Here is a 26,978-nt window from a genome sequence, read left to right on the forward strand (position 1 = left end):
GCGAGGGAGATGGGAGTGAGCAGGTCTCACGGTTAATGATACCGGTTCCCAGATAAAACGGAAAGTCTGATTCCTGTTGCGCTCAGCGCAGATCCAGAGATTGTTCCTCTGCCTCACTTGGATTCCCTGTCCGATCCATGCGGGCCCTTTAAGTGAGTCTCTGCAGCTTCGGAGGAAAAGAAGCCCCCCCCCAACCCATTTAGCCTGTGCGGTTGTGCTGAGGAATCTGCTGGAAGAGTAAACCCTGGGTAAACATCCTCAATTTGCTGCCTCCTGAAATGGAGCAGCTTTTAGAGTTTCCAGCCACAATTTGTATTCAAATGAAGGTCATTTGAAAGGTGTAACACAGTAAACAGCCATTATTTCATTTTGATAGTGGTACTAAAATTATAGTGTTGGTTGAATTATTTTAGTGTAGGACCATTACCATCTCCCTAAAACAGTTACAGGGGTTTTATATCAGTGCTGCAGTCTTGAAATTAGAGGAAAATTAAAAATCACACGGCTGGGGTAGGGAAGTAATTTTTTTTTGTAAGCATGCCTTCATTTTATCGTGCATTCTTTCCCTCACTTCTCTGCCAAAAGAGAGACGTGTGTCCTCTGCCGGGGCTGGCGCTGACAGATTGCTGCTGCTGATCCTCTTCCCTGCTTTGCCATGAGCCACGGCTGCTTTGGCTGTGATTTGTGCTGGGGCAGCATCCTCGTCCTGCACAGGCTCCGTGCTGCTCGTTGCTTGAGAAGAACATGTTGGTCATAGGAAACACCTCAACAGTTGTCAGTCTTTATGGGGGAAAAGGCATGGTGCAAAACATAGGTAGAAAAAAGGGGTAGTGAAATGCTGTTGGGTTGCTTTGGGAGCTCCTGCTCCTCTGTGGCTTTTCAAGCCTCCTGCTGCAAGGGAGGAAGTGTCTTACTGGTGCCTCCAGCCGCACGGTGTTCTCCTGATACCCTCATCCTCCAGCCCATCTGCGGGCCGCGGTGCCAAGTGATGTCCTGTCGTGGCAGGAACAGCTGAATGCTGCCAGCACTCTCTGGCTCCCCGTGGTAACACCAAGCCTTCAGCACCAGGGCAGAGTCTTGTCTCGGGGTGGGCAGAGGCTTTGTGTTCAAGTTGTGCATCCAGAATTTGGTGTGACCTCACGATGAACACAGCTGGAATGCCAAGTGTGTTGGTGTGACCTCGACAGTGACTGCCGTGACTCTACAAAACGTGTATTTACTCTAAATCTGACGTACGTGCAGGGGAAGGACAGCCCTAAGATGTGCTACATGCAGTGGTAAATTCATGGCTCTAGCAGGAGGAGGGCAGCTGGAAGGCGCTGTGGGCAGCCTGCTGGAAGTGTGGGTGCTCAGCTGTGGCTGGAAGGGTCTGGCACCTCTGCAGTGTCCGATTCACCCATCGAGCGTGCCACTGCGGGGCATTGGTGCCAGGAATGTGAGTGTGGAAGGGGGTTGAGGAAAACAAGATTGATGTGTTCTGACTCTGAAATGGATCCCCAAGAAGTTTCCCTGTGAGAAGGAGCTGGAGGGGACATGCCTGCATTCACATCTCCATAAAAATGCAACTTGGCCATGATGAGCTCTAGTAAACGGGCCCACCGCTTCCAGGTGACTAAGGGCTGTTGTGAGACACGTGGGGATGGGGGGTGTCGAGGCGATCTTGGTGACGAGCAGAAGTCGAGAAGGATCCCTTCTCTCCCAGTGTGAGAGCTGACGTGTCTGACTGCACTCCCACAGCACACTGTGCCGTGTTGGTGGCCGTTCCCCTCTTGGGCAGGGCGCCCGTGCTCTGCACACCCGCGTGAGCTTTAGGGTCTCACAGTGGACCCCGGTGTCATAGAATCATCAAATAGGTAGGTTTGGAAGGGACTTTAGAGATCATCTAGTTCCAACCCCCCTGCCATGGGCAGGACTCTTGCCAGCTGCCTGTAAAACTTATGGTTTGGGGTTTTTTTTCAATAAAAGAAGGTGCCGACTGCCCAATTTCAGTGTCCTGTCAGTCTACATGTGAAAAATACTTGTGTAAGGGAGTAGAGGCAGCTTGGGCAGCTCCAGGTGCTGCCGGTGAGGGTGGCCGAACAGGGCATGGCAGCTCCAGCCCCTGGTGGCACCACGGCTGAGGCACAACAGCTGCGCGTGAGCAAGGGCCGTCGGACGTGAGCAAAATCTTTATCGTGAAATTCTCCTAGATTATTACAGCTGCCTTCATTAACATTTTCACACTTGGCTGGCTAGCAAACGAGGAGAAGGGCTTTCTGTGCCGCTGGATTGATAGCGCTCGAATCCACTCCATACCTCGGCGTGTGCCAGGGGCTGTGTCCTCACCCCATGCTGCGCTCATGTTCAGACAGAAGGGATTGCGTTCTTTTTATGGAAGGGAGAAGAGGAAACGAGGGTTCTCGGAGTATTTTTAGTGAAAATCTTTACTGGCAATAAGCTGCTTCTCAATAAAACAAAGGAATACCGTGCAAATAAAATTCCCCTTAATCTATAATTACTCCAAGAATTTAAGATGTGAGGTTTTTATTTTCTAGCTGCATCTTTGGCAAAGTTCAGGTTAGGTTTGGTCTAGTTTTTACGGTGGTTTTGGTCTGCTATTGCTTGAACTCCAGGTTTTTTTACTTGTTTGAGGAGGACTCCAGTTAATATCCACTGAGACAGAGCATAAACGATTAAACCTTGGAAGCGTTGCTGCTTCGATGGCACCGCAGCTGACACAAGTGCTGCACCAGCTATGGAAGGCCATGACATAGTGTCGCAGGTGAAGGACTTGCCTCGTGTCTCTCCCCCAGCCTCGCCGCGCTTGGGCTTGCTCTCGCTCGCAGTTCTGTTGCTGGAGCACTCCATGCCGGCAGCGTGATAATGTTTTCCTGGGGAAATTGTGGTGTTCTCAAGCGCAGGGCGATGTCAGGGTGGATGGTCCCCGTCCTTGGGTGAAGGAGGCTCTGGCAGCGCAGCTCCTCAAGAGGATTCAGATGGGGTAAACCTGCAGCTGGATTGGGATGCCCTCGGAGATAAGCACAGCAGCCTGTTCCATATTTATTATGGGGAACAATTTGACTAAGGGAGAATTTAGATTAATAACATTCAGCCTGGAGAAGTAATTTCCTTTGAGAAAGCGATTTACATGCACTCTGCCAAAAAGAGCCGTCACCGTGCGCTCTCGTCGTGTCAGCTCCAATAATGAAGTTGGAAATAACATGGGAGGTTAATAGGTCCTACTTATCTCCTTAGCTCTGGAAAGGAAGATTTACAGTTCGGAGCCTGCGTTGCATATTTCCATTGGAAATGGGAAGGTTCTTTCCAGCCGAGATTGATGAGATGGGGCGGTTACGGGGTGTCTGCTCGGCTGTTGCTCACGGCGGAGGCTGCGAACCTGTACCCTGGGGGATGCGCTCATGCCGAAGGGAGCCGCCTTTCCCTAGGTCGCTGGCCAGGGATTTATTCAGATGCTCATGCTGCCGTTCCAGTGGTAATTAATTTTGACTGGCTATATCTCCTCCAAGCCTGGAAGTTCACACAGATGTGGTCCACGTGGTGGTTATGAGATGGGTTGGAGCCTGGTGCGTTTTCCCCAGAGGTGCCCATGGCGTGCGAACAGAGAGGTCATGTGGAGATGCGGTGGGAGGAGGCAGTGGCGCGGAGGATGTCTGCATCTCCTCTCGAGCTGCTGCTTGCGCGATGCCGTCCTGCGGGCAGACATTAGAGCGTGTTTTATCCTGCCTTAGCCCCTGGGTCTGGGGAGCTGTGGGATGGTCCAGGGGCTGCCAGCGGTGCTGCGCTGTTAGCCAGGACCTGTTCCCCTCTTCAGAAACAGCAATGACCTTGGCATCGCCAGCGAGGACGCTGCTGCTTTGGCTTCGGTGAGGCTGGAAATAGCTGGAGCCACACTGTAACTGCGCCTTCCCCGCTCCATTGGCTTTGCCGAGGGACGGCAGTGGCGCGGCAGCTCTGTCACTTCACATTACTGTCCTCAGGCTCCCGAAGGACTCGTGGCACGGTATGGGGAGCCATGGCGGTTACAGGAGTATGGAATGGCTCTCCTGCTTTGCTCCCCTCCCTCAGCTTTTCAGAGCACTCCCTGACTGCGGTTCTCTCCCAGCAGGTCCACGTTCCAGTCCCTGCAGGGTGCTGGACTCCCCCAGAGTGGAAGTGAACCAGGCTTCTTAAAGTAAATACTTTTTGGATAAAGTCAGCCTAGGAGCGCCAGCCTCCATCTCTCCAGACCGCTGGAGAGAACGACTCAGGAAGGGGAGAATGTTTAATAAATGTCCTGTCTAGCACAAACCGTAAAATATTCATTTTGGTCGGTTATTTCACGTTGCTGAGCAAATGCAAGGATTGACTTTCTGAGCAGCTTAAGGTACAAGTCCGATAATAACCTGAGCCATTTAATGAATGAAATATTTAACATAGTTTACATACATTAAGTGATGGGACAGTGGGTATAACAAACGTAGCTCCGAGTCAGAGAGGAAAGTTGGGAGGAGTGAACAGAATTCCCGAGTGTGACCCCAGACAGCTTCCCTTTGCTGCAGCACTGGACAGGGTGAGAGCTGACCGTGGAAGCTGCTGTACTGGGCGCAGTGGAAGGCAGAGGATGGACCATGTCCATGTGGTGGGAATGATGCTTTGCTGCCATCTGCCAGGGCAGCCCTCCCAGAGCCAAACCCTTTCTGGTTGGTACGGAGGAGAAACCTCGATGCACTCAACTTTCCTGGTGGCATTTCCTGCTCCTGTACACTTGTGGATTTGCAAATTCCATTGCTTTTCCCCATTGCTTCCTCTCGCTGTGCTCCACTCCAGGATGGGCACTGTAGGAATGGGGCTTTTCCTCCCCATCTTTGGCTTCCCGGTTGAACCAAGCAAATGGGAACAGCACTGCCTGAAGATGGGTCGGAACAGAGAGAGCTGGTGTGTTTACAGTCAGGCAGGGCAGGGTGGGGTGAGTGTCCCTTCTGCTCCTTTTTCTGCTTCTGAAAACTTGCAGTGCTACAAGTGTTTTTCCGTCTTGTTTGTTTTTCTTAATTAAATGGTCTTTTAAGTGCAATGGAGAAGCTGGAGGATCTCCGTGTGCTAGAGACTTCTCTTGGCAGCACCATGCTCTGTGTGACAGCATGGAACGGCCAGGAGCTCCCCTATTCCCAAACACCCCAGGAGAGCTTCCGCTGCAGCTGGGTGCAACCCTGCATGAAGCCTGTCCTCAGGATGGGGTTGCCGGGCTCTCCCTCGGGAAACGCCTGCTCCCGGCCGTCTCCCTATGCCTGGTGCAGCTAGCATCACCTGCACACCCAGGGGACTCCACCAATCAATGTGGGCTTCATAGCTGAGCTGCCCTTAGGGGTGCAGAGCCCTCGTGTCCCCGAGAGCAGGTATCCCCAATTGGGCGCTGCCTTAGGACAGCACGTGGTCAACTGGGGCCGAGCAAGGCAGCGAAAACCCCAGGAAAGGGAGATGAGAGGAAGACCTTGATGCTTTCCCCCATAAAAATGGAACGATCCCAGTATGGCCTCACCATTGACTCATCCAGAGGCTCTATAATCCTTTGTCTTTATCTGGCTCCTTTTGCAGCCTGACCTTTCCCTCCCCACAACCCTGACATGTGGCGCAGAGGTGTCTGTCACGCCTTGCGCCCCAATGCGCTGCTGATCTCGGATCACCTGGAGGTGATGCCATTAGCGATGACCCTTGCAGACCATATGAATAATGCATCTTTCTCTTCCAATCCCCATTACTTCACGCTTTTTTTTTTCTCCTGACCACGCACTCCATTTCCATCGTGTTGATTGTTTGCCCAGTTTGCAGTTTGTTGAGGTCTCTTGGCTGGTTTTCCAGCCTGTCTGATCCTCGCTCGTAAATGCCTTTTGTCATATTCAAATGCTGCCTTCTTGCTGCTCGCTTTCCAGGTTGCTGGTAAATAGGAAGCACTGAAGGATGTAGGCTGAAGAGTAAATATGCAAGGAGTCAGACAGGGAATCCCCATCTGGCTTGGAATGCAGAGCTCCTTGATGTCAGAACTGACTCTGGAGAACTTTAAATGCTTAAATATAGAGAAGAGCAGAGGAATTCTGAAACGCATCCCTCTCTGTTTAAAAGGTTTATATTTTTAAATAAGTTAGGGGATGAGCCCACTGCAGGGGTGTGAACCACAGGCTTGGATGCGTATTTGCGGTCCCTTCTTGGTGGCTGGGCTTGGGCTACCTTAAAAGAAGGAGGCTTGTTTTCATCCCTGCTGCCGGTTTGCCTTGACAGCCCTTAAAGTCAATATTCCCCTAAAAGTGTTCTGCTTTCATAACAGGCAATTTTGTTTGTGTTGAAAACGCTTTGTTTGATTTCTGGAGCCATTCATTACAGGATCAAGACTTCAAATTGGAGCCAATTAGGTCTAAGAGTTGCTCTTTAAAAGCTTTTCCCAAAGGCAAGAGCTTGAAGGTTAAAGCCCGGGGAGGCAGCCTGCGGCCCCACGGGGCTGGGGTCCCCCTCGCTGGGGCTGCATCCCCGGGGTGAGCTGGCAGCTGCCGTCGCGCTGTGCACCGCAGCTCACCCTTCTTCTATATTTAGTACGAAATGCATCAGCATCCCTTTTCCTCCCTGAATTCCCTCTGGGAACGGAGCTTGTAAATAGCTGTCGCACTAAAAATACCACCTGCCCCAGCCCCTGGCAGCCTCTCCCCCTTCCCCAGCTGAACTGGACCCAGAGGGCTCCCCCAGCCCCAGAGCAGATGGGGGGGATTTATGATTATTTTCATTTTAAAAAAAAAAGTCAGGAATCAACCTTTTAAAAATGTAAAGGCCGTGAGAGCGCCTGTAACGCTTCACCTTTGGAAAACGCGATTAATGCTGTCGGCTGGCTCTTCTCCGTTTAATCGAAGCCCCGGTGTAGCCCGCAGTGATTTTCCAGCTGTCGTTGACAGGCAGAGGTGACCCAGGACTGTGCAGGCGGCCACTCCGGCAGCACACGTCCCGCCTGTCTCCCTGGGAATACGGGCACTGGCTGCTGGTTGACTCCTTACGGGGGATGAAATAGGAGAAATCCTGGGCCACTTGCAGCGCTGGCCCTGCTCAGAGCTATAAATGGCTTTTACCACACAGAGTGTCCTTTTCCTCTTGTATTTTTTTTTCTCCTGTCTCTTTTTCCTTCAGTGTTTAATCAAAAGTGAGGAAGGAGTAACAGCTCAGAAATCTAACAAGATGTGATGCTTCAGACCAGATCGGTGTAATTTTATTTGTCCATAAGTGCAAAACATGAAAATCATTCTAGGAATGATAATGAGTGGCATTGGTAACTTTTTTCTCCCTAGTGACCAGCGATGGGAAAAGAGGAAATGGCCTCAAGTTGTGTTGGATAGGGGGAAAAATGCCTTTACTGACAGAGTGGTGAAGTCCCCATCCCTGGAGGGGTTCATAAAGTGTGTAGGTGCGGCACTTTGGGATGTGGTTTAGTTGGCACGGTGGGGTTGGGCTGATGGTGGGACTGGATGAGCTTAGAGGCCTTTTCCAGCCTTAATGATTGTATGACTAAAGAGTCACTTGGGTGAAGGTAATCGTTAGGTGAAGCAGCTCCGTTATTCGCAAGATCTTCAGGAGAGGAGAGGTCCTTGCACTTGGAGAGTGGGAGAGGGGTGCGTGAAGCATGAAAGCAGCATCCAGGACACCGTTTAATGAAAGTACAGGGACTGAGTTCGTTGCAGGACAGCGCTGCTGCACCCAAGAAGGCAGAAGGTACAAGTTACTGCTGTTCCCACATTGCTGTGCTTCATGGTACTCGGTCTGACCGGCATCATCATTCGAACACGGCTTTTCTCATGATTTAATATGTATCTTTTAAGAAGGATTTTAATTCCCTGTTTGAAGTAAGAAAACGCCATAAATCAGAGAGAGAATCTTTTAACATTTACAGTTTTAAATGAATTCCTGTTGAGAGTCTCTTAAGCCAGATTTATATCGGATTCTGCATTGAACTGTGTCGTTATGTGGGGCTGAAAAACTCTTACAAAATTAGGCATAATGCAAAAACGCTGAAAAGACAGTTCTGCAGGAATTGGAACATTATTATGTTAGAGAATATTGGAGTGAGGAATATGCAGAAAGGGACAATTACAGTGGGTATTTTCCTATTAATGAACCCAGCTCGCTTCTTTGGAAAGGTTTGCTGCTCTCTCCTTGCAGGAGAAGGCAAATAGAGAGGGTGCTGGTATTTCCACCCCATCTGGCGTTGTGGCGTGGGTGCCTTGTGAGGAGCAGGGCTCTGTCACCCCCAGGGTGGGAAGGAGGACGGGCCGGGTGGGAGGGCAATGGTGCTGGCTGGAGATCCTATGGGTGTATGGGTGGTATCTGCAGAGCATCCCTGCTGCATCCTCGTAGCCCAGCGCTGCCGACTGCGCTTCAGCCCTGTGTATTTGGCAACCGAGAGTACCGAGCACGGTGTCCTGCCCTGCCCACCGCTGTTCATTGCGTGTCCAGGTTTCACTCTTTGAAACCCAAAAGCGGTTCTCCTTTTCATGTGCTTTAGAGGAAATTGTTTCTCCTCTTAGTCTAGTTTCTTTGTTCCAGATTTAGCCTTGAAATGAAGTGTTTAAGTTCTGTTAAGCTCTGGCCATGCTGACCTGGGAGAAAAGCCTGGGTTTGACTGAACGGAGCCTTTGGAATCTGTGCCGCTCAGTCAGTGATAAACAGCCCTCAGCATCTCCTCCAGTTAAAGTGGTAATGAAAAGTACGGCAGAGCAGGCTGAGGCCTGGTGAGTGCTGGAAACGGTTCTATGAGTGCAGTCTAAATAGGATTGCGTGAAATAATCGTTAATTATTCATTGTCGCAGGAGAGCGGTTGATAGGCGGGGATGCTGCGGGGCACTTTTAGCTGGGTAGATCAGATTCTGCTTTCCACAGAAGTGCTCAGGCACAGGTGTGAACCTGTTGGGGCTCAGCTTTGGATGGTGCTGGCTGCTCAATTGCACCTCTTGCCTTCCTTTTTTCCTTTTCCTCCCCGCTCCCCCTCACCTCTGCCCTCCTGTCCCTCTCCCTAAGTTTTCCTTGGGAACATGTCCAACCATATTTGAAGCTGGTTTTTTTTCTGTCTTGCTGAGGCTGCTGTTTGTTTCTCTCTTTTCCTTTTCCAACATCGGGAGTTCAAGCAGTCGGCACAAGCATTGCTGCTCACGGAGCTCCCCTTTCGGCAGCGCCCTGGCTGCGGCTGCCCTGGCATCACCACGATACGCCTTCGCAGTCAGATGACTCGATCGGCTGTCGGAGCCCAGGATTCCTAAATGTCACCCTCTAATGTCTCATTAGGGTTGCAGTTTGAAGACATCATGTACTTTAATTGAAAACTGTAAAAGTAATCTATTCCATTTTTTTTCTGTTAAATTAATGGCATGGACCTTTAGCAGATGGTTAGCACGACGCCGTTATTAATGACAACACCCACCGCCTGCAACTCAGGCGCTCGTCGCTGTGCAAAGCGGAGAAACCCAATGCGCATCGCCCAACCAAACGCGTTTACCACTCCGTGGCTTTATTCTCCTGCGGTGCCCATTAACGGTCCCAGCGTTGCCGTTGCGCCTCCTTTGCAAGATTTAAACTCTGCTGAGGTGGTTTCTGCCAAGCGAGGTTTCTGGCAAAGCAAGGGACAGCAAAAATCACTCCGGACCCCCAAAATTGAGGGATTTTAATCCTTTAGGGCAATGGACCAACCAGTCTGGCTAAGCTACATACAGATGTTTTTGCAGGTATCACTAAGCACCTGTGCGTGCGAGTGTGCTCTGTGTTAACCAAAGTCCTGCCCCTCCATGCCTGCATCATAGGTGGAGGTTGCTGAGTCGTGTTCACCATCCCAGGTTTTGGTGATGAGTCTTTTGTTTCCCCCTTTACACTTCTTTTCTCCCTCTCCTATTGCTTTCCTGCTTCCCAGGGGACGAGCGGCAGCAGTAGCGGAGCTGGGGGAAAGACAGAATATTTATCGCTCTCCTACGCAGAGACTCTAAAACGGCTTCTAGAAAATAAATCTCCTTTAAGACCCTTCCAGAGCGGGGTTTGGCTTGTTGCTCCCAGAATAAAGAAAAGCCTTTCCTTGCCCGGGCACCTCCCCGCACCCCCGGTGGTGGTGGTGGCTCGGGAAGCTGCCATGGCCTGGCTGTGTGGGGTTTTGCCTCCACCAGAAAATGGGCATTGTAAACCCAGCCCTTTGCCGGGGGAGTTGTGGTGGTGGAGCACGTGGTGGAGCATGGGGTGAAGCACAGCATCTGTGTGTAGGTGCATCAGGTGGCTGATGGAGCAGGGCATCCCTGGGGTGAGAGCATCGCTCTGGGATGGAGGATGCTTGGAGGGAGGAGCAGCAGGGATCCACGTTTCCCAACAGCACCGTTGTCTCTCTGGAGGAGGAATTTGCATCTGCTCCAGGGAGATGAAGTTTGAGTCCTGGTGAGGCAGGGACCTCATTACAAAGCAAATCTCTTCCCCCCGTGGTGGTCCTGAGGAAGCAGACACAGATGCTGTTTTTTCACATGGAGGACAGGGGCCCTGTGAATCATAGAATCACCAGGTTGGAAAGGACCCACTGGATCATCGAGTCCAACCATTCCTAACACTCCCTTAAACCATGCCCGTAAGCGCTTCATCAACCTGTTCCTTAAACACCTCCAGGGAAGGTGACTCCACCCCCTCCCTGGGCAGCTGTTCCAGTGCCCGATGACTCTTTCTGTGAAGGATTTTTTTCTGATATCCAGCCTGAACAGTGAAGGTTTTGAACACAGCAGCCTCCCTGGAACTGCCTCCCCGCCAGGGCAGGAGCCCCTCAGCACAGCCTGGGCTGTAAAGGATTCGATTAGTTAGCGGCTGATATTGATGATAACATCCAGCCTCCATCTAATTAGATAGAGCGTTGGTTGGTGTGCCCCTACCCAATTAGAAAAATGCGTTTTAAATGAAGTTTTAATTTATTTTTTGCCTTTCTGTTGCAATGGAAGCAGCGATGCAGTGGCTGGAAGGCTGGCTTTTGGGTGCCTTGCGTTGGCCACCAGCCAGGGTCATGCTTCGCTACTCCCTGCTGTGTTTCTGAGGAAAACTGGAGCGAGTCCCACCAAAGCAGTAGTACAATCATAGCTGTGGTGTTTTGGGACGTGGTTTAGCAGGCATGGTGGGGTTGGGCTAACGGTTGGACTGGATGAGCTTGGAGGTCTTTTCCAACCTTAATGATCCCGTGATTCTATGGAAGTGTGGATTTTTGAAAGGAAACTCATGGCACGCTTTGAGAAACCAAAGCCTCACCAATCGGCCTGAGAGACTGCTCGGGCTGGTCACCCACAGCCCTGCCCGCTCCTCTTGCTGCTGCTCTCTCCCAGCTCACCCAGCCGGCCCTTCCGATGCTGTGGTGCTGTCTGAAGCCAAACAACCCAATGAGTGGAACGGTGCTGCAGTTTTTATCCCGGTGATGCTGAACAAGGCAGTGAGAGGCTCTGAGTGGCTTCCAGATCGGTTTGTACTTGTGACAGTTGGAATATTAATGGCTGTGAGTGGGGACGGCGAGAAAATGAAAACGGCTTGATCCCGGCTGAGAAGATGCTACACAATCAACATGAATTTGTATTTTCATTTCAGAGGGGAAGGAGATAAGGAAGTGATGGGCTGGAATTTGTCTTTTATAGCAGCAAGGACGTGGAGATTTCCTCAGAGAATAAATGTGCTTGCTTAAGAGATTGCGACTTTATTACCGCTGTGGTATAAATCCAGGGATGTGTACAAACTATCCTCCTTTTTCTTAGAACGTGCATATATTTCAGGCTTATTAATTTGGATGTGGATAATTCATACAAAGTAATAACTTGAAATTCAGACTTTTTGAACAAATGATTTATTACTTTGAGGCAAGGTCGGAGGCCTGGGCTGCCTGGCACAGGGAGTCGCCTTCGGGTTCTGATTCATCTCTCTCTTTTGAGAGCTTGTGTGGGAATTGCAGCTACCTTGGAAGGGTTGGGCTGGGAGAGCGCTACTGCTCAAATCCATGGTATCCGCAGCCCCTCGGTGCTTCCTGGGGCTGACAAAAATCCCAGTGAGCATGTGTTGGGGAGAGCCTGCATGCAGGGTCTGGGTTAGATGCCGTACGGGAGCATCACCCACAGCCCTGGCAGGCGGTGTCGCTGCACCCGCAGAGCTCAGGTCTATTAGCCCGTGAGCCAAGCAGAGGTGAGCGCTGGCTCGGCCCAGAGCACGCTGTGCTGCTCGGGCACTTGCAGGGCACTGCCTGTCCTCCCTGCCTTCGCTGCGGGGTGGGATGCTCCATCCAATGTCACGACTGCAGCTGTATACCAAACACAGTCCCACCACGCGGTAGCCTGGCTGTGCTGCTCCCCGAGCCTTATTCAGGCTCAGGGCATCTTCTGCCAGGCACTGCTATTTGCTACAGATTTCAGAGCTTTGATAACTTGTTCTGTTCTTTCCAAACAACATGTGTGTTCCACTGCAAGCCCTTTGGTGCAGAGCAGTGCCTGAGCGTGTGATGGGTACTGGGCCTCTCTGCCACAGCTGGTGTGCTGGGTCCCTGCCTGTCGTCCGTTCCCTGCTCGGGGATGAAGTCCTCTTCAGTCGCTGTACAAAACAACCAGCACGTTTCCAGGAGCTGCTGTGCAGCACGTGCTGAGCGCTCTGCAGCAGGCAGCTCCCAGCTGCTCCTTGTCCTGCATGCCGGGCTGCAGCGCTGCAGCTCGTCCTCTCCGCGGCAGCAGGGACACGGAGGTGAGATCAGGCCGCCCGTGATCCTGCAGCTCTGGGTGCTTCTGTGCCGGTGTTAAATATTTAAGCGGCTGAGGAGCTGCAGTCACGTAGCAGTGGGTGGGAAGCATGGGGCTGGCTCTCCTGCACCACCGGCCCTTGGCCGTGACCGGTGAGGTCTGCAGCTCCTTCCTCTGCCCGGCTCACGCAAGCCTGAAGGTGCAGCGCCGGCGTGGGACGAAGCTGGGCAAAGAGCGGTGGAAGGGGCTTTGGGACCAGGCGTCTAGAGACGCTGTTGCCCACGCACATCCCATCTAATGCAGTTAACTTGGCTTTGCAGCTGATGGCTCTTTGATGCATTCAAACTAATAATCCTAACGAACGGGGAGCAGAGAACAGAAATAGCTGTGCATTTATATAAAATGCTTTCAGCCTGAGCAACAAAGTATGAATTAAACCACTAAATTATATGGCCAAGTTTGGGATAAAACATAACTTGTGTGATGTTAATGTTAAATTATCTAATTGCTTTATGGGGTACTTCCATTAGCCGATCAAATTAAGCCTTTCTTTCCTTATCCGTGGCTTATCAGCCATGAACGCAGGGCTCAGTCCTGCAGGCTGTTGTGTGGGTGAGAGAACTGTGCTCTAAGCAGTGCCGTGAAATGGTCAGGCATGGTCAGAAACAGACCTAGGTCTGCACGGCTTCCAGTGCTTTGACCTTTCTTGGCAATGCTCTCTCAGTTTTCTTGGTGGTGGTGTTTCCAAAGCTGGGCTTAGAAGAGATGTCCTTAGGGCAGGATGTCCCAGCCAAGGGGCTGCTGCACCTGGTGCATGATGCCTTCGCCCGGGAGATGCTCTTGGGTTTCCCTTGATGCGTGATGCCCTCGCTCAGGAATTGCTCTTGGGTGGCCTTGGGGTCCTGACCAACAGCAACGTGTTGATAGTTCATGGCATGCGTCCTTTTCTTTCCTTTGCTGGTTTTGTAATTAAACAGCAACACTGTGGGCAGAGCTGGGATTTCAAAGCCAGGCTCTGTCTCGTCTGACCTTGCTGATGCCACGCTGCCTTTTTGTTTGTAATCTCGGGCAGGAGGCAGCACAGAGAGGGTTTGATAGGAGACAAAAGCAAACAATAGCCTCGCTCCAGAGACGCGCTGAATGGGCTGTAATTGAATTTTTTGGTGAAGACATTGATTTGACCCTGCAAGACACACAGAGCGAATCATTAGGGAATTAACGCACATTAAAATTCAGGGTTTTTATCAGAGGGCTTTTATTGTGCCTATAGTTTTGTTTTTAATTATTTAATGACTTTGTGTCTTCTAGTGATAAATCTATTTCTTCTCCCTTTTGTAAAGGCGGATGGGTGCTGCTGTGCCGCAGCGGTGATGTCCAAGCGGCTGCCAGGGGCCGCTGGCTCTCCTGGGCAGCCCCGCTCGTGCCCTGGCACACGGACAGGCTCGTGCTGTCCCGCAGCGTCTTTGCGAGCTGCTGATAAACCCTCGGCCTTGATCTGACTGCCCTCTGGGCCTCTCACGTTTATGCTTTTTTTGCAATCTGCGTGTAGCAAAAATCTCTGCAGGAATTAATTTACTGCAGGAAGCTGTATGGGACATGATGTTTGGGAGGAAAATTCCCAAACCTAGGCTGCTTGGAGTGGGCTTTCAGAGTGCCAACTGTTCCCAGCTGCAGCTCCATGTGCCTATGGCTGGAAATTTGCTGTTTAGCCTGGCTCTGCATGTGTGTTCGCTGTGAGTATCACTGTGCCGTCCGCTTCTCGTGGCTCTGCTCCGGTGTGAGGTGGCAGACGGGAGCTGATTCTCCTGGAGCCCTGGTGCTCATGTCAGGAGGCATCAAACAATAACCGGGGATTTCTGCTGGCATCTCCCCTGCGTGGGGCACGTGGTGGGACAGTATCCGGCCGCCACGGCAGGAGCTCTTCTGACACCAAAACTTGTTCAGACCCTGCGTGCCACCAGCATGGAGGAGCCATGTGAACCAGATGGAGGAGGTGCCAGCGCGGTAGCTCATGATGCCGAGTGCACCGGCTCCTCCTCGATGGTGATGCCGTCCTGGTGAAGGATGTGTGGTGTTCCGGGCAGCAGGATTGCAGGCGGGCACGGGCAGAGCGAGCAGGTGAGGCGGAAAGGTTTGGGTTTTGTCCCATTTGCACACACCAGTCCTCGCAATCCTGATTACTCGGGGCACGGGAGGCAGCACGGAGGAGTCGCTGTCTCTTTGCTGTACATGTTAATTTATAGCTCTGCCGTGAGCTAGATTTTCCTTGTTATCCAAGGTATTTCCCCTGGAGGAGGGAAATCAGGCTGTAATATATCATTAAGCAGAAAGCCTGGGGGAGCTCCTCTCCTAGTTGATGCGGATCCTTCTTTTATCCTGTTAGAGGAATTGAATTATACGTTTTGATTTGTGTGAAGATCCAGTTTGGAGTCCGGCTGGAGCTGCGACTCTCTGCGTTAGCACAGCAGGGTGGGAGCTGCCCGGGCACCTCAGTGACACATGTGAGTGTGTTGGCATGTCGCCCGCCTGCAGTTTATTCTCTTATCTGCCCAAATCTGCTGAGCAGGCCCAGGCCAGTAGTGTGGAAACAAATGTTTTGCCTCAAACGGGAGCGTCTTGTTGCTGTGGCTCTGCGCATTGGTGGCAGCGTTGGGGTGGAGGGGTCAAGCCTACAGGGTATCGGCTGGCCAGAAGGCGTAATTAAACAAACCTGGGCTAAGGACATCCATTTACCCAAAACTCTTTGCTTGTCTGTGCTAGAGCAGTATGTTTACTCAGCCATGAAAGCTGGAATTTGCTTTATTCTCCTTATGACAAGCTGAATTTTGGTAGAAATAGGCAAAATCCTATGCTAACGGAAGCCCACTGAACCTGCCTACTTTTGCAGGAGTTTGAGATGAACCAGCCAGATCCGTTTCTATGCCAAAGGGATTTGTTTCTGTGAACGTCTGTTCACACCAATCACTTGCCATGGGTGCCCAGAGCCTGGGGTGTTAGAGACCTCACGCTTGGGCAGGCACAGGTCCGTGTTCCTCCGTGTCTCCAAAGCTCCTCTTGCTGTGGGGTGCAAGATCACACAGATTTGCAACGGAGCCTTTCAAGAACACAGCACAGGATGGACCAGGGATGAAATTCCACTGCCTGCACGTGTGTTGGGAATACTGCACTGGCTTTGAGAAAAGCAGAGGGCTTGGTTCTTAATTATTGAAGAGTTTTAGTTGCAGAGGGGTTTATTTTTTATCTGTATGCACATGAAATTGGCGTCTAGTTCCTCTTACTCGCACCCTCTGTCAAAGCCATGAATCCACGCTGCACTGGTGGCTCCTGCAGGGTGTGAAGGCGGTGCCCCATGGACTCCTGGGCATTTTGGAACACTGGATGTTTTGGCCAAGCAGTGTCTGAATTTTGGCTCTTGCTTCCAATCCAGCTGCAGCTCCTGTAAGAGTTTGAGGCTTTGCCTGTTCCTTGGGAAGGTCGTGAGTGCGGGTGCTGTGCCGGCGTCCCCGTGGAGGCCTTCATCAGGTTATTTTGATACTGAGTTTTACATGGCAATTAGCCAGAAATTAAAAAAGAGGTGTGTTCGGAGCTTGGCATCACGGCTTCTCCTCCCTGCTTGCGTTGAAGCAGCGTTGCTCCCATCACCTGCTGCCACAGCAATCGGTTAAAATGCAGAGCCGGTCTGAGGAAGCGAGGGCTGCGGCGGAGGATTCTGGGAGAATTTATTTGCAGTGTAAACATGTTGGTTAGGAGTCATTAATATGACATTCACACAGCTCTAATAAAGTACATAACACGGAGATCTGGCACTGCTGCAATACCCAGAGGACATTAAGTATGAGTCTTAAAACCAAGAGTATTGGAAACAAGATATTTTTACGTCTCGTTTGGGAGTAATATAATTGCATTTTGTGGCTCCAGCAGATGCTTGGGCCAGCTGGTTGGAGAGCACTGTGGGTTTTTTAGCGGTGGTTCTATACAGCTACACCCCTTTATAGAACCATCGTTTGAAAAAAAGCAAAGCAAGATCCTATCTCTTGGTGGAAAGATCGTTTATGTGTGCGTCACCTTCGTATGGCACAGCCTTCGACACTGCTGCTGCGGCAGCTCTGGAGATTGAGTCGCAGCTGAGTTTGGGGCCTCATTTGAGGCAACTGAACACATAAGGCAGCTTTGCTGACCTTTCTGCGCAGCTTTTGCAGTTGCAGGTCTCTGAAAGAGGAGACACTGGACTTGGCTGGGAGGCAACGTTTGGAGGAGAACCATCAAATCCTGTCTATTGCTGAGTGTATCTTCATGGGTGGGGAAACAAAGCTCATTTCCAGCAGCCTGTGGAGTACAGCCCTGGGGTTCCTTGGCCGTCTCGAGGTGCTGGGATGTTGCTAGCGTGGTGGCAGCATCCGTTGTGGTTAGGGATGGTCACTAGCCCTGCATCTCCTCTCACATGAACACCCCGCTCTCTCCAGGGCTGCCCGAGAACGCTCAGCCTCTCTGCTGTGGGGCCACCCCACAACCGCTCCAGGTTTGCGCCAAGGAAACGGATGGGCGGCTGTCCCACGTTCGTCAGTGCGTGTACAGGCACCATCGTGAATTATCTCGCTGGCACCGATAATTTCCTGCGAACAAATCGGTTCTGATCTGGAAGTAATTGCCCGTATCATTCCTGCAAGTGGGAGCGATGACTTATGTTGATGTCACCCGCTGGCTTTTTATGGCAATGATTAATAATTCAGTAATTCTCTCTGCAGTGATGCTGTTCTATTTATAAATATTTAATTTACCCTCCTGTGTCTGTGTTGTCGCTGCCCTCTCCGCTGCCTCCTGACAGAACGCCAGGCTCCGGCGATGCTGTGGTCACCAAAGTGACCAGCACCTTGTCTGTGCTGGAGGATGTTAATGCCTTCCCTCGTTTACATCTCTTCGTTATGTTATTTAAGCCTGTCTTTGGCGTGGATACGAATGCTGACCGAGCACGCCGTTCCAGTCAAAACCCGACTGAGGCTGCAGACCTGACCTGGGGCCGGTGGCTCCTTCTCTCTGTTATAAAACTTCTCTGTTTTAAAACTTTCCCTTTTCCAGCACAGCCATGCAATAACTCTTTTCTCTTTCTGCGTTTCTCTTTCAGGAAATTGCAGCTTATTTAATAACGTTTGAAAAGCATGAAGAATGGCTAACAACTTCCCCTAAAACCAGGTAACGTTGCTCACGCTTCAGCACATTGACTCGTTCTCACTGATGACTTGACTCGCTAATCAATGCCTTGGCCACCGAGTGAAAACTCCCAGTCATGCTTGATGGCTTGTGACACCAAGCTCTCATTAATTGACTTAATGAGCATTTTATTGAATGGAATCAGATTGATTATAAATGGAACAGCTGCAGTCTTGACAAGTTAAAGTTTTAACCTGATTGTTGGGGGTTTAATTGTGTCCCTTCAGAGGGATGGTTTGAAGGCCCTCTGAGCAGGGTTGCAGGCTGTTTATCTTGCCAGTGCTCCCCGCAGCTCCCACGTTAAATAAAGGAGCAGCACGGAGCCCTCCCTGCGCTCTGCTGTTTCCCTTGCAGGCACAGGGACTGTTTGCGTTCTGCTTGCTGGGGTTAAGTGTTTGATGGCGAGGAGATCCCCAAAAGCCACAGTAACAGACAAGTTTGCAGTTTATTATTCAGTAAATGTCACATCTTCTTCGCGCTGCTGTGAATGCTGCACTCCTCCGCTCCCCCGGGAGCCGAGATGGGAAGTTTTGGCTGCAGATGTTTGCCTGCTGTTTCTGCCGTGTTCGGGCCCGCGCAGTTCCCATGTTTCACTAACACAAAACCCAACCTCGCTTTCTAACGTTGCAGGCTTTATTCTTGTTTTTCTTTTTCCCAACTCACCTCTTTCCTGTTGAAAGGGCCGGGTTCCTGGAGGGGCAGCCGGCTAGGACCGAGGCAGAAGAAAAGCCTTTCCTTGCATCCCGCATCCCTTTGCAGAGGTGTGGTGCCGGCGGCGTCCTGTGCAGCACGGTGCTGGCTTTGGCATCACCTCCCTCTGTAATGGGCAGGACAGACATTGCAGTGAGACCAGGGGCCGGCGTGGACCCTAACGAGCAGCAAGGATTAATTCCCGAGTATCTCAACTCCCAGCCAAGGAGAGGCTGGAGGCGGGTGATGCAGCAGCAGCCGGGACAGAGGGGACCGGCTTCCCTGGGGGTTCTGGGAGAAGAGCTGGCTAATTGTAGGGCTTTTTTTTCCCCCAGTCTCTTCTGTATTTTTGTGGCATTTTACATAATGCATGTGTTTGTTACGTTAAAACGCGTCTGCCACTCTGGAAAGTGGCTGTTTGGAACCCGCTGGCTTTCTCACAGCAGCCCCGGAGCTGCTGTGGTGGCCGAGGGGCCCTTGGATGGAGCTTTCCCACCAGGACAGCGGGTGTCCGCCTTTAGGGAGCGCGTGAACGCGGTGTTTGCTCCCCTTCCCGGCTGTAGCACATCGGGATCCAGTACCATTGAAGAGGGCTTTTCCTGGCTTGGTAATCCCAGTTCCAGAATGAATGCAAAATAATTCCTGGTTGCACCTTTGCCAGATAAGCCAATTAACAGAAAACATCTGAACTGGGCTGGGCGCACATGGCATCGCTAAAGGTACGAGATCAAAAGTGTTTCTGTGGCGGTGTCTTGCGATGCGAAGAGTTTAGTTCGCTAAAGGCAATGCATGAAAATAATTTCTTGATTAGCGTTACAGCCCCTTCCTCCTGTGCGTTCGCTCTGAAAGCAGTGGTGTCCCGGGAACGGGCGGGTTGTGGGGGCTGCTCGGCCCCTTTGTCTTTTTTTAGATATAAAAATTAATTGCAAGTGTTAAACACCGAGTTTGTCTGGTCAGGGTGTCAGTGTTACACCAGCAATGCCATTGATCCGGTGCCGAGCTGGAACACTCCCCACTCTGTGTGCTACGTTGGGGGCTGCTAATTTTGTCTCGGAGAAGTAATAAAGATGAATTGCCTCGCTGACCGAATGGAGTGTCCGGCGTGGGGTCTGAGGAGCCTCGGCGGGGGCTCTGGGAGCGCCTAGATGGTGCGCGCTGGGAGCTGCCGGATGGTGGTGGGGACTGATAATGGGGTTTCCTTGCAGCCCAGCTGTTGAGAAGCTGCTGCTGCTCTGGCTTCCTGTGGTGGGACCTGAAACCTTCTGAGTTACTGAGCTAGAGCTGCACCAAAGGTGGCAGAGTGACGAAGTCCTTTTGAGCCATCCTTGCCGATTGTTTATGGTGTGGTGCCGGCCGGGCCCTGCTTTGGTTGTGAGTGCAGGAGGAACCCAACAGTGCCATTGTTGGGGCATTGTAGGAGCTGTGAGGCTTTAACGGTCTCTTGTGAGTGTTTTTTTCTTAATGGAACTTCTTGCTGGATGACTGTAGTTGATGAAATATGCTGATATGAAGGTGCTGGGCTATTATTACAACAGCCTTTTGAGTGCTCCAGTTTATCAACATAAATTAACAAGCGCACCTCACACAGCATCGCCCTTGACGTTCCCTTGAGATGGTGTTTGGCTCCTTGACAGTGTCAGAGCATCGGCCAGGGCGTTGCAGGCAGCGGGGCGAGCACGGGAGCTTTCCGCTCATGCAGCAAGGCTGTGGGCTCTGACATTTCCGAGTTTAAATGCAAACCATGACCACGGAACAAAAATTACTTGACATTTGTGTATCAAGTAGAACTTAATTATTATTTACATTGGAATTTCAATGACATAGCTGATTTCCTTAGTCCAAAAACCATTCCGCTGGATGATGACGCTTTGCTTATCTGTGTCCGTGCCTTTTGTCATTGTCATTTTTAGAGCATTTAAAAAAAGCACTTGAGCGATGCAGTGTTGCGTCACCGGTGTCTCACAAGTGAGGCTTGGGTAGCTGCAAAGCCTCGGCCATGCCTGGAAGCTGCAAGGTGAGTTTTCCAGCTGGGAAAGGCCACTGGGATGGGTTCGTGCCCCTGCTGCGTTACACTTGCCTTTCTGCCGTGTGTATGGCAAGCCCAGGGTTTTCGGTGGGCGTCAAGCATGAAGATCTTATTTTACTCCTCCCAAAGCCCAGCAGATGCGTATTCCTCAGGAAGTGCTTCAGGAATCCGATGCTGTGACCAGCCCTTGCTTGGACTGGTCTGTACAGTAGCTGGGGAAACTCCCAGCTGTGGGGTTTTCAGCCCAGAAAGAGCCCAAAGGCTGTTTTTAGGCAGTGGGACTTAGCAGCAATCAATATTTCTGCAACTGAAAAAGCTGGGCAGCGGCCGGCTCCTGTGAGTCGATAGCCATTTACATATGCCATCAAGATGCACTCAGGGTTATTCGGTTTCACTCCTGCTTCCTGCTGGGTTGTTTTAGGATTTTAATCCCCTCTCCTCCAGGGGCAGGTGGGGGTGGGAGGCTGGGCAGACTTTCCCACTGATAAATCCCCACCTCATCAATCCGAGGCCGTCAGGATGGCAACAGGGAAGAGGCTGAGCTCAGTTTGCCTCTCTGGGTTGGAGCAGGGAGGGTTCATCCCACTTGGCAGAGCAGGCGTGGGCTCTGGAGGGGTGACGGCCATCCAAGACTTTGAGGGAGCTGCGCTCAGGGCCCAAGGCTGAGTCAAGGTAGCGAGAAACAGAAATAAATAACCAACCTTTCTTTTGTCGTAGTCGTGTCCTGGCAAGGAGCGTTCTGTTTGTTCACCCCAGCAACCGGTTGCTGAACCGGGCGCTGCAGTTCCATTAGGCTGGTTAGAAATCACTTTTCCTGATGGAAAATGCACTCTCAATGATTGCTGGTTTCCTCTGCTCCTTTTTTTTTAGCAATTTTTGCTGGCCTCCAAGTTCTGAAATATCCTAAGAAATTCAATTTGTTTTGTTAAACGCGGCCCGGCGCCAGGGCTGGAGCAGAGGGTGCCGGGCTACAATGAGATTTGGAGGAAGCATGCGGGAAAACTCGATGTAATTATTGCTTCAGCAGAACTGCCTGGGGGATGTGAGAGCGAGGAGCAATGCGCCCATCTCTCCTGGAGAGCATCGCTGCGTGCGGTGAGCACGGCTCCCTGCCTGAAGAGGGGCTGGAGCTCGGGCTGGGGTCAGCACCGCCCAATCCATCCCCATTCCTCACCTATCCGGCTGCCTTAAGGGATGTGTTTAGTCTTTGGTATCTTTACTGGGGCTTCTCAAAGATAAGTTGGGATCTTGCAGTATATTAATTTTGTATTAAATAATTAATAGTAAAATTAATTGAATTATTCAATTTTCAGGTAAAAAAATAGAGTAATAAATATTCATAACTTATTTTATTAAGGGAATTTCTGTTTCCTATGTCATTAAAGTGAGATTAACGAAGGTTGGGTTTAAATGAAGACTGAAAACAATTGTGCTTAGGAATTAATTTCCTTCGTTAGGCCGTTCCCCTGCCAGGTGGCTCTCCGGTGCGCTGTGTGGGAGCTCTCGTGCTGCACCAGGGAGATGCTGCTGCCGGGATGTCGTGGCACTAGTGAAAGGAACTGGAGGCTCCGTGTTGAGGAGAGGCTCCTGTGAGCGAGAGGTCAGGAGAGGTCCATTGCCCAGAGCTTGCGATCGATGGCAAAAGCTCTGTCCCTCTCCCCTTCTGCTTGTCGTGAAAAAAATGCTCTCAAGGCCTTGCTTAGGGTTTCAAGGCACGTTTGGAGGTCTTTGCTTCTTCGCGTAGCTCCTGCCCTCCGTGGTGTCCAGGACCATCGGCCTCACCCACGCACCGTGCTGGAATCTGGGGTTCTGCTCCTGTCTTTGGAAACTGTTTATTGTCTGGGGTTGTGTGCGACCTATTTTCCTCCCTCAAAGGCAGTGCATGTGCTGTCAGCTCTTTCTGGCTTGGGATGCTGCTTGACATAATCCCTGCTAAATGTGGCACATCTCTCTTTACACTTTAAAGATTTCATGACTCTCAACACTTTCTTTTCGCTGCTCTCAGTATTTCCTACTCTTTTTTTTTTTTTTCCTCCCCCTGAAGAGGATAAACAGTACAGAGATGGTTTTAAGAGACATCGATTCATATAGATTTTCAGCCTCTGTGGTCCAGCGGTGTTGAGATGCCAATAATTAATTCCTTTTAACAGCTCACCCTGTTTGTTTTAACGTGACCTAATGGCAGAATCGCTGGGAGCCATCAGGAAGCCTGACCCAGATCAACCGATGGTCTTCAAGTGTCTCATGCAAACATGTTCCAAGACTGATCCAGCCTGGGCAGCGGGTGGAAGCTGGTGCTCCTGGAGAGCTGGTTTCACTTCACGTTTAACTACCAGCTCAGGAGAGCTTCATCGCTGTGGAAGACGGCACCGGCCAACTTGGGCAACCGCTGCAAGATGTCTGTATATCCATTCTGGATGGGATTCACCTGGCCCTGATGCTGAAAGTCTGCTCCTCCGGCCTGCTGATCCCTCTGCAGCCACCATGCGTGGTCACCAGGCTCAGACTCTGCCACGTGTCAGCTGGGTACAGTTTCAAAGACGCTGGCTTCATAGGTGGTCTGTGGACATGCATGTCTTGTCCTGGTCCTTGCTGCCAGACTTTGCGGGGATAGGTGGTGTTGAGGTGCAAAAGCTCCTGCTCCTCTTCACGCAGAGTCAGGGGAGAGTCCTGCCACGTCGCCCCTTGGAGAGGCAGAGAATGCAGAAAGCATGGAGTCATCATAAAAAGCAATTGCCTGACAACAGAGTGGTTGAATTCTTTAGTATGCTACGGTCTGCCTTCAGCGAGGCTTGGGCAGCTCTTCCCATCGATCCACATGGCCAAGGAAAACACGTGACTTTCCAAATCTAGACAGGCTCTATTTCTAGATCACACCTTACAGAGTTGGGAGGGTGCTCAGGGTTTTGGAGGCTGCTCAGTACGAGCAAGTCCCCCATCTCGACGGTGCAATCTGGGTTTGATGTGCTGTGAACCGGATACTAGAGGATCTACCTTTGTCCCAGTCAGTGCAGAAGAAGGGATGGAATATGCAAGGAGAGGTTTTGCATTGGGTCTCCTGATGAACCAGACCTGATGGACAATCCAGTGCATTTGTGTGTTCCCTGTGTCCGGTTGCAGGGTACCAAGGAGGCTGGAGGGTTCAGCTGCTGCTGTGGCATCACTTTGGAGATCCCTTCCCTATGTAACGTGTAGGGGCTACAGAAGGGCGAGGGCAGCTGGTGTTTGTTGATACTGCTTTAAACAGCAACAAAATTAGAGTCTCTCTCACATTTGAAAGGCTTTGCAGCTGAATTTATATTCTGGTACGATAATGAAGAAGTATCTTTTGTCCAGGAGGTGAGATATGCAAAAATAACCTTTAAGTTGCTCATAATTAACCTTTAATGATATTCTCTCATTTTTTTCCAATACATTCTCTGCATCAAAAACAACGCACAGAAAGAGTGCCAGAGCCCGCTTGTTGCATCTTAATGCCCTGCAAATACCAGTCAGTTAAAGAGAAACTCTTTGTTGGGATTATTTGTTGACAAAGTTTTTACCCTCCAGGAAATCTGCGCTGAAGTCGGAGCGTGGGGCTGGAGCCAGGGGTCACGGCTCTCCCATCCTTGGCCAGCAGAGAACAGGACACCCAGAGTGTGGTGGAAGGGGTGTGTTGTGCCCAAAGGGCGGATGCTTCACTTTCTGGGCTGGGACAGGAGTATTTATGGCAAATCCAGCACGAGTTAAACTGTATTCAGTGTGTTAGCAGGCGCAGGCTGGAAATCCTGGATTGGGAGAGGGATGTTTGCACCCTGTGTGTGTGTGAAGAGCTGCCAGCAGCCGTGCAGCGTGGGAGATGTGCTGTTCAGATTGGCAGAATCCAAACTAATTTGTATAACGAGCCATGTTTGCCAGAAGGTGAGGCACTACAGAGGCCGATTTCTTTGCGGCGCTGGATGCAGCGTGTGCAGGCTTTGAGCTGGCGCAGATCGTGCTGCGGCCACAGCAGTGATTTGCTACTCGGCTGCTGGTGTGCGCTGCCAGCCTTGTAGTGTCCTGGGATCTCTCTGAAGGGGTTGTGTTCTTCCTGGATAGTCACACAAATGCGAATTTACTTCTCCCCTCCCAAAAGGCTCTGGAATTGGGAGTTCCTACTTTGGTTTCCAGCGTACTCGAACAGCAAAGGCTTCCATTCTCCCGCTTGAGATGTGAGCTCTGGCACAATTCCCATTGTGCTTCCCTCCTTCTTCCTCTTCCTGCTGATATTTGTGACCAATGTCCGTTTGCAGTTGATGTGAACCGGTGCCACTGAGGGCTGTTCGTCACCAGTGGGGCCAGTGGTGCTGCAGATTTAATTACTGGACTAATGGGTGGTGCCTGACGAGCCCGGGGCCCGGCTGTGTGCTCCAGGGTGCTGGAGCCGGGGTGCTGCCCGGGGCTGCCTCCTCTCAGTTCAAATCAAAACTTGTGGCTCTTTGCTCACTGCTTCACAAGCTGCTATAAATTCCCTAGGCTGATAACTGGGATTTGGTTTCTTGCGATTCACCTTCCTGTTCTCTAAGGCATCAATTCTGAAGCCCTCCCCCCGGTCCTTGCTGGGGTTCTGTGAAATCAACTCTCCAACAAGGACCAATCCTGATTGTCCTCGTACCGTCCCCATCCAGTGCCAACAGTCATAGTGTGCTGTTTCACTGCTTTGCTGTGCCTGTGGTATTCCATTACCTGCAGGAAAATGCATAAAGCCGCACGGAATACGGTTGATTTTTCCAGGACCTGTACAGCCCTGTGCTTGCATTTAGACGAGAACCTTGTTGGAGACTCGTTGTGTTGTGATGTAACACAGGCAGCACAGATCCTGCTCTCTGAACCTGTTTCCACAGGGAGACTGACACAGAAACTCTGCTGCTCTTCTCCGCTGGAGAAGCACAAACCCGCTCACTCCGAGGGCACGGAGCCAGTAGGTGAGGGATAAATCCACAGGCTGAGAGCACAGGTACAACGGCTCAGATTTTGTTTTCTTTTTCTTCTTGCTAGTCCTGAGAAATTCAGATTTGCAAAACCTAGGAAAGGTTCTCCTGGACTTCCACGTGGTTGGTGTTCTTGCTATGCGCACTGTAACAATGCTTTAATCTAATTAAATTTTAAATTCCGTGTAGAATCTGGTAGGTAGGCAGATGTACCGGAATGTTAAACTTTATGTCACTTAAAAACATAAACACGTTTTCAGGTACATCGGAGGAAGACTGTTGAGCTGTAAAATTATCTGCTTTATGATGCTGCTTCGCAGCTTTGGTCTCTTTGTTTTAATTAGAAATGTACCTTAAGTCTCGCACCCTCAGATAATTCCACTATGCCTTATTTTGTCCTGTAATTTGCTGATGGGACATAAACCGACATGATTCTTTCACCAGTTCTTGGAATGGTTTACAGCAGGGAGAAGTTTGCTCATGAGGATAAACACCCTTCTGTTTCCTCTGCGGATTCGGTGCTGGATTTCCTTCTATCCAGCTGTGTGAGCAGCAGAGCCGGGTGCTCAGCAGGGCTGGATGCTTTTTCCAGCAGCACAAGTGGTGAAAGGGATTTAGGAGCGGCTTTGTAGCCAGCAGACGCGTAGCAGACCCATGCTGGGACAGGTGTGGATGTGCAGCTCCCGTGGGCTTTGCCGCCGGCGCGAGGAGCTGCTTCCCAGTGCTTCTGCCTGCCTGGCACACTCAGGGCTGCAACAAACTTCGTCTGCATTTGCTCTGCCAACGAACCTCCCCTGCTCGGCCGGCAGCACCGGGCTCCACGTGGCACGGAGATCTCCAGCACCATGGAACAGGAGTCTCCTAAATCATTAACGGTGTTGTTTCTGGAGTTGAGTTGAGTAAAAGGCCTCGTCCTGAGGTGTCCCACATGATGATTCACCAGGTTTTGCAACGTGATTTATGCTCAGCTGTAGGATTATTGTTTCCTATTGATTCAGAGGGAAATAAAGCAGCGATAAAAGCCCATCGCAAGCGTCCAGGTGGAACGTGAGAACTGGAATCTTGCCTGCCAGAACTCCTGTCTCCGTGGTGGTGACTCTGCCACTGCCGACCCAGCTGATCTCACAGTGAGCATCACCTCTGCTCCTCCTCCTCCCCTGTTGAGCATCGCCCAGCTGGATCCCACGACACTGCGCCGGGTGCTGCGGGGACGCCTCTTGGTCCTCGATGCATCGAGATGGGGTTCAGGCCCTTTAATTGGGGTTGGAAGCGCTGAAGAGATTTCCTGGGCTCTTCCCCACCATGTCGTTGTGGAGTGTGATCCTGCCCCACCAGTGTCGTGGAGTGAAGTTAAACCTTTTTCTCCCGCGCTTCAGGAATTCT

At 51.1% G+C, this 26,978-nt stretch overlaps 1 protein-coding gene across 7 annotated transcripts in view; it reads left to right on the forward strand.

Annotated features, from left to right (window-relative positions):
• The window catches only part of CAMTA1 (calmodulin binding transcription activator 1), a 253,710-nt gene that overhangs the window by 43,220 nt on the left and 183,512 nt on the right, over positions 1-26,978 (forward strand). For all 7 annotated transcript variants that reach the window (XM_054086012.1, XM_054086007.1, XM_054086006.1 and 4 more), the window contains exon 3: positions 17,845-17,912. In XM_054086012.1, the coding sequence (XP_053941987.1) occupies positions 17,845-17,912 (68 nt within the window). The remainder of the gene's footprint in view (positions 1-17,844; positions 17,913-26,978) is intronic.

Source organism: Cuculus canorus, chromosome 21, assembly GCF_017976375.1.
Source record: "Cuculus canorus isolate bCucCan1 chromosome 21, bCucCan1.pri, whole genome shotgun sequence".
In the NCBI taxonomy this organism is placed as follows: Eukaryota; Metazoa; Chordata; class Aves; order Cuculiformes; family Cuculidae; genus Cuculus; species Cuculus canorus.